Here is a 9,592-nt window from a genome sequence, read left to right as displayed (position 1 = left end):
TGATGCAGTCTGGGTGTTCAACCGGGCTTGGAGCTGTGAATTTGATGCAGTCTGGGTGTTCAACCGGGCTTGGAGCTGTGAATTTGATGCAGTCTCAGTGTTCAACCGGGCTTGGAGCTGTGAATTTGAAACAGTCTCCCCTTTCAGGCTGTTTTGAAGATTCCTATTCCGGTTTTGGAGTTCTTTGTTACGGTCTTTTTCTCTCATGAGTAGTTTATAGGCTTCGGAACAGGCGTCGCGCTCTGCGTCCAGGGTGCATTTGAGTCTGTGGATTTCTGTGCGATATTTGTCGAGTTCGAGGTTTGCTTGCTCACATATGTCGCGAGCTCTGTCAAGTTCATACCGGAGCTCTTCCACTCTGTGGGCCAGAGTCGAAAAATCGATATGCTCGACAGGCGTCTGCCCTTGACCCGCGGGAATCCCTTGACCTTTCATGCTAGTGCTCTTGCCGGGGTTAGCCTTGCCTGGAAAGGATGAAATCCAGGATATTAGCGACATCACGGTTGCCGTCGAGAATATATTCGAGTGGCGATGAATCGGGGGGGTGAACGTGGCGGGTGATTGTAAAAATGCTTCCGCTGTGCCGATTCTGCTGATGTATTCAGTCTTGCGAGCTAGGTGTCAGAGTGGCGTGATGGCGACTTGATTATCCAAGACGGGAAGTCGAAGAAACGCGGGCGTGAAGTACTGCACGTAGACATAGCAACAATGCATGTGGAGCATAATCCGAAGCTGACCGGCCGTGAAAGTCAAATGGAAGGCCATGATGCTTGATGCTTTCATGCTCTTGGCGCGGACAAAGTAGCATGACCGTCACTATCATGACGGCGGAACTTAGTCTCAATTCGCCTTGGCTCGAATTCTGTTCACCGTACGTTTATAGCACATCTGATATCACAGTGAGGCATCTAGCACGTCAGGGAGACGACCAGCAGCAGATCAAACCAATGCACTTCGACTTTGCACTCTGCATGTCCGGCCAGTGGGAAATTGCCATCAACATCTGGCACGAGCTGGCCACTAACTAACTCATTGCCTGCAATGGGGATAAGGTTCGACAACCTCATCCGATCCTGTCAGCTGTCACTCAGAAGCCTCGCCCAGTGGCAGCCATCCTCTCCAGGCTAGGCACAGCATTGAAATTGCCAACGCCCATTCCTCCATTGAGACCGCCTGACATTGCACCCATGGCACCCGCGTGTATCGGTCGGTTGCCCATGCTCGGTTGCTCTTCCAGATCCTCGTATCTCAGTGTGTAGATCCGGCGAACTTTCTTCCACAATTTCGTGTCCCACCAGATGTAGTACCCCTGCTCGCTCACTTTGTCATCCAGCAACACTGGACTGGGTGATGCGTCGTCTCGGGTTAACCACTGCTTCTCTCTCATATGATATCGCCATTTCCGTGCCACCAGCTCTTGAGCCACCAGCATCTGGATGTAGTCTCGCGGCATGGTGTAGAAGATGAAGAAGAGCGTTTCATCCACGAAACCAGTGATCCGAGTGGACAGAGGTGCGATCTTCTTCACCGTGTAGCAGTCCGGTATGGTGTACTCGGAGTCTAGGGGGCGCAGAGGGGCAGCGTTCGGCTCAGCCCATGGTCCTGGATATGACTGTAATAACGGTTCTTGAGATCCCATGTTAATTCCCAAGGTCGACAGATCCACTCCTCTCATCAGACTCCTCATAGCCGGACTTGCGTTGTCCTGCTCTGCGACATAACCCTTCATGCCGAACTTCTCCTTTTCTGTCATGCCAGCAAACACCGAGTCATGATCCAGTCTCGGTTCCCGGTCAGCGAACATATCCCGTGACTGCAAACCCAGCGCTTGTGGTGGGGACTCCTGCATTTGGGATCTTCCTTCTTGCCCTAGAAATCTCTCCTGTCCTATGGCAGCATTGATGCTCTGTGATATGGGGGATCGAGCTACATATCACATCAGCAACCAGACCGGATAACGACATTGATACATACAAATTTGCGTCTGGCCTGACGGTGAAGTGACCCTGCTTGGGTCTTGCGGCGTGCTATCTCCCTGGTTGGGTTGCCGCTGAGTCAGTCCTGGCGGTCCACCAGGGGCTTGACTTGCTCGCCGCACTGTTTGCGAAGAGTTGTCCGAAGGGAACTCCATGGGTGCATTCCTCGAGTAGGTGTCAGTCGGATAAAAACCATCTCGACCCGTCGCAGGTTGTTGCTGTCGAGAGGCAAGATGCGACCGTGTCGACTGCATCTGTTGTCTTTGTGCTTGTTCGTTCTGGGGCGGACCCGTCTGCCAAGCGCTTGATCCAACATTGTGGCTTTGCGATTGCAGTCCGCCATTGTTGAGACTGGGAAAGGATGATGCGGACAAATCGAGTTGTGTTGTGTTTGGTCTGGCGCCCATAGCTTGTGCCCAACTGTCAGGTGCTATCGCGTCTCGTGCCTGTTGCGTTGGTGCTGGCAGCCCACTTTGACCCCAGGCTCCTTTCGATATTGTTAACTCGTGCTTGCTCGGTTGACCGACTTCCGTACCTGGCTTGCCTGCGACCACTCGGTTGCTATTCGCGGTTCGGCTTTGTGTATGCTGATTCATGTTGTTCACTGTGGGCAGTTGACGTCCCGGACCTACAGCAAGTTGGTTAGCATTGAGCGCCCATGAATTCGCGGTTGTAAAAACAGAAACCATGGGTCGATCTTCCAGCAAACGACATATTGTACCGCAGATGCACGCGACTGACTGGTCTCAACTGGAAATCCGGGTACTGATCTTGACCCGCACTGCCAGAAGAGTTTCGGAACTGTGACGCTACGATACAGGGAAGCGAACTGGCGGCGCAAGCCAAGTCCGAAGCTCAAAGCGGTCACTGAGATCAGATCCCCAGGAGGGAGATTCGTCGTGAAAGCAGGCTTGGTCGGAAGCACTCCTGCATGACCAGCTGAGCGCGAATCGCCACCCATCCTTGCGACTAACCGAATGCCTTGCGGTTGTCTTTCCGCACGTCAACAACACATCCATGCCCAGTGAGCAACCAGAAGAGAAGGTCGTTCGTTTCGAACTGCGCATGGAAGCTCGAGCTCCAGGTTGTGCCAAAGCACATCGCAGTCCCTTCGTGGTCGCATCCTCCTCAAGCTTGCGTTATGTGATTGTTCCCCCTCTTCGACATCCCCATCGTAGGCTTGCCTCATGCATCACCGGGCTCACATGTCCCAAGGACAGATTCCAACCAAAATGTTCGCCGAAAGAGTGCTGGAGATCAAAAGGGCGTGCAATGGGAGTGGAAACCCACCTGATCGGTTCATGTCTTGTTGACTGGCAGTCTGCACCGAGCGCGAATGCTCTAGCGCAGGGAAGTTCAATTGACGCGCAAGTTGGACGGTGTCTCTGGGTGTTGTGAGTTGTGAGGTTGAAGCGCAGTATTGTCTCGAGGCTCAACCGCAGGAAGCAGGGAGCGGAGTTGCACTCCGGATATCATTTCCAGGCTTGGCGACCGTCACGTTTGGCGGGCCTGCACCCAAACGTGGTGTCTCTGGCCTCGTATCACATGGGTTTGGGGATATAATCAATCATCAAGTGCTTGTCTACAGTGAAGCATCGTATATTATTTTCATCTCGTATCTATCTGCGACCTTGTAGCTGTTTGAGTCGTGGTTTATCATATGCATCGCTAAACGCTAGACGCTAGACGAGCTAACCTGGGAGGCGCTTCTGAAGCGAAAGACCATACCCCCCAGAGATGTCATTTGTGAATGCCGCTCGCCCCCAACGCCACGCTTGTTCCCCTTTCGTGCATTTTAAAGCAGCAGTGAAATTGCGAGTTCGACATTGCCATCTGCTTGTCGAAGCGCTGCAATTGCTTCTTCTCGTGAAAACCCCAGCTCCGTCACTCGTGCTATCGACTCCGCGGTGATTGGTTGCGGTTGTCCAAAGTTACCAGGTCCAGGAGCGGATGGAGCGGGAGATGCTCCAGCCGTGGTTGATGCGGACGACTGAGTGGTGGCGTTACTTGTTGCCTGTACTTGCGCACCACTCGATGATGCCGACGCGCCGGGCATAACGGTTCCGGTCTTCGTCCCAATCGTGCTTCCGCCAGGCCCTTCCACCTTGGGCTCTTTTTCCAGGACCTCCTCCATCATCTTGGGTATCTCGCTCTCGGGCAGGAACGGGATCTCATCACTTTCGATCCTCAGACAGTTCTTCTTGAGATCGATGCACATTTGATGCCGTTTGAGCATGTCAAGGCCCAGTAGTAAATCCACGTCTTTGCCTTCCATAACAGTGAAACTACTCGCCAGATTGTACTGTCCGATTTGTATGTCTGCTGAATGGACACGGCCGAGGATTTGAGCAGTCCCAACCCCCTTCGCCATCCCACTAAATCGTTTGTCAACTAGTCGTAGAATGCCACATCGTTCAGCAGCGGAGGGGGACATAATCGTGGTTTGCGCGCCCGAGTCCACGAAGGCCTTGATTGGATTGCCATTGACAACAACGTCGATGTAGAGCATCGTGACCCTTCCGAAAGCTAGACGGCGACGTCAGCCGTGGCTCTCTTCTTGTTTGTGTGCGCTTACCTTCGGGAAACTCTTCCATTGCCTTTTGCATATTCTCCGCCACACGCTCTTCACGGATCATTTCTTCAATCTTCTGCTGCGCTTCAAGGTTGAATGGATCCGCCTCCAACCGTGCAAGATTTGCCTCCTTTTCCGCCTGCATTCGTTCATTTTGTCTCCGTCTAGAATCCCAGAGGTCGTGGAATCTCTGTGAGTCCTGAGCTGCCGCCGCGAGTTCCGGATCTTGCCTCTCAACTTCGGCTCTTACAGCACGGTCTTCTAGGATTCGTAGTCTCAGCTGCTCTTGGCCACTACTGTTTCGGGCTCTCTGCGCCGGTGACTCGCCACCGGAAGTGCCGTCCGCGGGTCGCCGTCTAGGAGGATTTGTGCTGATGGCCATGGCTATCAGATCTCCCTCACTTACGCCGAACTGAGCCAAAGTTACCGAGTTATCTATGACCGGTCTTCCATCCTTGAGGAAAATCTGAGCCACGGGAGGAACGTTGGTCTCGGCTTGGACGAATGTCTTTAGATCATTCAGGGTCATGTCAGGGGCGACATCGTAGGTGAGGAGGTCTGTCTGCAGCTCTCGATCGGTGGCAACAATGTTGATTGAGATAAGCCTATCAATATGTCAGTCGCTCACAGTGGCCGAGCATTGTCCAGCAGCCTGGACTTACATGATGGCGGCTGCTTTCAGATTTCAAGCGGGAGTATCGAGCAGAGCCTCCTGTGAGATAGACGAGTGAGATTTGAATGCAAGGATGGTAGCTTGGGATTCAACGTCGCTGGAGTTGCGAGAGCAGGTAGAAGAACGAATGGAAATATTGATCCGTGAAGAATGGGAGGGAAGAGACGGACGAGGGATTAAGGCGATTTCTCATCACGGTGTATTTGAAGCAAACCGCCTCATGGGAGAATTGGATCTTTGTGCAAATAATTACTCGTACAGTGTACTCCAGGCACGAGTAGCGATGACGCACCTTTCCGCATCACCTATTATTGGTGAGGGGCTACAAGGAAGAAACGACCCTTGGGGATGTGCATCTGGCTGCTATCAGGGGAAAATGGCGTTCCCTTTCAGCAAAACTCAATTCTTCGGTAAAATCGTGCAAAGGGTTCGCTAGGGGGTACACATCTTGGGCGCTTCCAGTGACCGATGGTCAGTCTTTCGTGTTGGCCACGTTGAAGATTGCAGGACGGCTGTTTCCAAATGAATCCTGAAACGACCCGCGGAGCAGTGACTTGACAGCTGCTGAAGCTGCAAGGCTTTCTTCCGACAATTGATCAATGCACATGGTAGCAGGCGGATTTACTATGATGGGTACCTTGAAGTATCCAATATCGTACCACCTGTGCACAGGAACAAATGCTAGATGAATCCTGATCTTGCTTAGGGGGCCCCCACGAACTCAAGAGTGGCTGTGGTGGGATGTTGTCAGCCTCGGAGGCGGCTCGGGAGGCTTCCGCATCCCCTGCCTGGAAGTCGCGTGCCTGCCGCCAAAATCTCTTCCCATCTCACTCAGGAAACTCAGGCTTAAAGGTCATGTTCCCAGATATCTCGTTCTGCTTCGTTTGTGAGTGAATCTAGTAAAGATACCGTTAAACCCTTTTCCAGCATTATTTGGCCTGTATAAAACAGTGGCGGTGCTCCTCCAGCTACTACCACTCTGACCCACTAGTCCGACTTCGATCAGAGGCAAATCGAATTTTCTTTAGAGCCATCATCGCAATTTTCTTCTATCCAGCATTCCTTTCCTTCCAAGATCCGAGTAGCATTCTCACCCAGCTCTTCGATCATCGGCAGCCGTCAGTGGATCGATCCAACCTCAGCTGCTACTAGATCCCGCCAGAAACACGTTCCTTTCGCTGTTTACCCAATTGAACGTTGCCCGGAACTCATTCAAAATGCCCCCAAACCATGACGGATTGAGCCAATCAGAGGAATCGGCCAATCCGACGCCTGCCAAGTTGAACGCTCGAAGCGGTCAGGCCTCACAAGACGAAGATGGCTTTGTCGACATTCAACCCGACGACGTGGAAATGCACGATAGTGACTCGGACGCTGCTGCGCCACCTCAGGAACCGTCTTTTGAGTCATTAGATCTTCAGCGCCTTAGTCACTCCGACAAAGCTGAGGAAGCGCCTGAAGAGGACGAAGACTCGGAAGACGAGCACGACATCATGGCCAACCATCCTTTATTGAATATGCTCACAGGAAGGCTGGGGCAGCGACGACGTGGCTCTTCGCACAAATGGGATCACCTCCACCCCGAGAACCAAGCGTTGTCAGTATCGAACGTAGATCAATGCACTTCACTCGAGGAGGAGGCGTTCCCACCGGAAGAGCGTGCATCCCGCGAAAAGGTACGAACCTCACAGGCCCTGTCACCGCACTATTTCTACATTCACGAAGTGCGCCTGCTGACCTATGATATCACGATTAGTTTCTCTACCGACTTACTAGATGCCCTGAGTTGAGCCTTGGTCTCTTCACGCAACCCACAAGAGCGGAACTGAAGGATCCGTCAAAACCGGCTCCGCGACGACTAATCGCGCATATCGTCTCAACCAGGACCCCCGCACCCGGTGTCACGGAAGCCTCGATGGGAGTTCCCTCGAATTGGAAGACCAGAAGATCTTCGTTGCCAACCAGCGACGACGAAGAGCCTTTGGGCCATCAGGACCTGGGTGGTACCATCTGCGTCCATTCCTTAGCAGTCGCGCCCGAGGTCCAGAGAATGGGGTTAGGCTCAGTGCTGATGAAGTCGTACATTCAACGGATGAAAGATTCCAAGATTGCCGACCGGATAGCCTTGCTAGCTCATGATCACCTCGTGCCGTTCTACAAAGGTCTTGGCTTTGAGAACATGGGACCCAGTACAGTCACATCTCATGGCGGGAACTGGAACAACATGGTACTAATTTCTGATATCTGCTTATGGCGTGGCCGTGACTAACTCGACCAGATACTCGAATTCAACCATGAAGACGACGATTAGCTGCACTTGTCACAAAGACTCGAAAGACGATGAGCATCGCATATTCTGATCCTCTGCATAACGAAACAAAGCTCTTGCGGATGGCATCAAGGCTGTCAAGTTTTACTTTCATCTGCTGCGTCTGGTCGAAACATGCTGCCATGACACTAATGGATCAGTGAACGATCTCACGATACGAAAACATGGAAACGGCTTTTATTGCAGGTCATGATACCGGACCTATCGATACCCCTACGAGCCGATGGCGGCTGCCGGGCATATTTCGGGAAGGACAATGGTATTTAGTAGCAGGGAAGCTTGTACGACACCAAGGGCGAGGAGAGACTCAAGTAGTTTTGCTTTTACCGTTCAGTTTTCATGCGCGAACGAAGGTGTCTTGCGGCTGGCATCGTCGGCTGCGAGGGCCAGCAAATGGCATGCTACCATGAGTTGGTAGCCTCCTCAACCTCCTCTCATCCGGCGTCTGTATGTGGTGATAATTGGTGGGCGCCAGATCTATTTTAGCCGAGGGAGGCAGCAGATTGAGCAGCCAATCACATCGCCAACATATGTTCCCATCTTACCTCGACCCCGACTCACCTCATGCGCCAGGCAGCTCGCTTGAAAATTCCCCCGGTTTATTCCTGGTTCCATCATCGCCCGATGGTCACTGTCTGCAAGTGACGATATGGCCCGTAACTCTTCTCTTCGTTCACCACGATTCATTCCAACGTCTTCTGCTGTACCACTGAAGCCGGCGGACCACTATCTTCCACTGTGTTGAGCCTCGCCATCGATCAGACTCGGAAACAAGCCTCCATCAGCCGTGCTGCATTCCGGAATCCTGTCCCGGACCCGCAACGGCGACACTGGGTTGTTCTTGCTGCACGCTGCTGAGCACACAACCTCGATTTCGAGCCCAGTCTAACCGTGGCAGACTGCCAGGCGCTCCCTCCTCCGTCCTGATTACCTTCACAACGCGCATGATCTCCGAATCAGACACAAGAACAAAAGGTGCGGAGAGCCAAATCCGGAAGAGTGCGGACAAACTACAGGGGACTGGCCGTGTCGAGCCTATTGCAGCGTGCGCCTATAGATTCCTAATCGGTTGAGAAGTATCGAGCGACCTCGTATAAGAGCTCACAGGCCCAAAGGCCATAACGTCCTTCCTGTGCCATCTGGCACGCCAGCCGGATACCCCGATCGACAGCCAATATGCCCACCAACCGGCCCTTTTTTGCCAATTTCTTCTCCACATTCAGAGCAAGGACGAATCCGACATTTCAGGCAAAATCCAGTCCGGCATACGATGCAGTGTCCCCAGCCTCGCTCGTTGCTGCCGCGCACGTTTCCACGACCACGGCGACAGTGACCTCATCTGGAGCGAGAACTATCACTACAAAGGCCACTACGGAGATTGCAACCCCATCACCACAACACCAAGCAAAACCTAATGCCACGAATCCTCTGCCGTTCTCATCAAACCCTACTTCACACAGATATGCAACTCCTCTATCTCGATCACCCGGGACGACTTCACCTGGTCCTCACTCAGCCCAGGCAAATCCTAACCTGTCAATATCCCCACCCGGGGCTTCGACGCCAATGACAAGGGGCCGGCAGAGGCGCGGCAGCGATAGCTCGAACTCGTCGGGGGCATTCATAGATGCCTTAGGCCCTGAGAAGTGGTACATTGGTGGTCGGAACGCTGCTGGCGAAGAAACATTCTATAAACTGGGACTCGTGACGGGTGGAACTGGGAGAAGAGTCCGCAGTCTGGATCGGTTGAGCCTTTGAACTCCGTTTGGAACTGAGGAGCTGAAATCAGACAGGGTTATACAGTTTTTATGAAAGACCATCCGAACACGAAGAAGCCATGTGTGTCGAGACATGCGGCCCAAGTTCATAAAATTCATCGGCTCGTCTCTGGGTGGACTCGGGAGTCCCTGAGCGGATTGAAGGATCGATGGAGTATGTTACCGACTTGTTCCATGGTCGAATTGCCTTCTCACCCCAGCATGGGATGGGAAGATAGGCAGACCGAGACCTGTGAGGTTCGTTGTTTGGCGCTCGTGTCCGAA

General features: G+C 52.9%; 5 protein-coding genes across 5 annotated transcripts in view; 2 read left to right on the top strand and 3 right to left on the bottom strand.

Moving 5' to 3' along the window:
- Positions 1 to 498, bottom strand: part of G647_09485 (uncharacterized protein) — a gene marked incomplete at both ends in the record, with an annotated part of 1,794 nt that extends 1,296 nt beyond the window's left edge. Inside the window, one exon of the mRNA XM_008725479.1 lies at positions 133 to 498. Within this exon, the coding sequence (XP_008723701.1) occupies positions 133 to 498 (366 nt within the window). The remainder of the gene's footprint in view (positions 1 to 132) is intronic.
- Positions 499 to 1,087: 589 nt separating this feature from the next.
- G647_09484 (uncharacterized protein) lies at positions 1,088 to 2,572 on the bottom strand (the record flags this gene model as incomplete). The annotated part of the gene is made up of 2 exons (XM_008725478.1): positions 1,088 to 1,926; positions 1,975 to 2,572. The coding sequence occupies 2 exons, from the start codon at positions 2,570 to 2,572 to the stop codon at positions 1,088 to 1,090; spliced, it is 1,437 nt and encodes a 478-aa protein (XP_008723700.1).
- A 1,199-nt stretch (positions 2,573 to 3,771) lies between these two features.
- On the bottom strand, positions 3,772 to 5,077 carry G647_09483 (uncharacterized protein; the record flags this gene model as incomplete). The annotated part of the gene is made up of 2 exons (XM_008725477.1): positions 3,772 to 4,502; positions 4,552 to 5,077. 2 exons carry the CDS (start codon positions 5,075 to 5,077, stop codon positions 3,772 to 3,774), a joined length of 1,257 nt encoding a protein of 418 aa, XP_008723699.1.
- A 1,361-nt stretch (positions 5,078 to 6,438) lies between these two features.
- Positions 6,439 to 7,532, top strand: G647_09482 (uncharacterized protein; the record flags this gene model as incomplete). The annotated part of the gene is made up of 3 exons (XM_008725476.1): positions 6,439 to 6,897; positions 6,978 to 7,448; positions 7,500 to 7,532. 3 exons carry the CDS (start codon positions 6,439 to 6,441, stop codon positions 7,530 to 7,532), a joined length of 963 nt encoding a protein of 320 aa, XP_008723698.1.
- A 1,194-nt stretch (positions 7,533 to 8,726) lies between these two features.
- Positions 8,727 to 9,308, top strand: G647_09481 (uncharacterized protein; the record flags this gene model as incomplete). The annotated part of the gene is made up of 1 exon (XM_008725475.1): positions 8,727 to 9,308. One exon carries the CDS (start codon positions 8,727 to 8,729, stop codon positions 9,306 to 9,308), a length of 582 nt encoding a protein of 193 aa, XP_008723697.1.
- Positions 9,309 to 9,592: the final 284 nt, after the last annotated feature.

The sequence above is a fragment of the Cladophialophora carrionii genome, assembly GCF_000365165.1.
Source record: "Cladophialophora carrionii CBS 160.54 unplaced genomic scaffold supercont1.10, whole genome shotgun sequence".
Classification (NCBI taxonomy): domain Eukaryota; kingdom Fungi; phylum Ascomycota; class Eurotiomycetes; order Chaetothyriales; family Herpotrichiellaceae; genus Cladophialophora; species Cladophialophora carrionii.
This window is presented reverse-complemented; position numbering and strand designations above follow the sequence as displayed.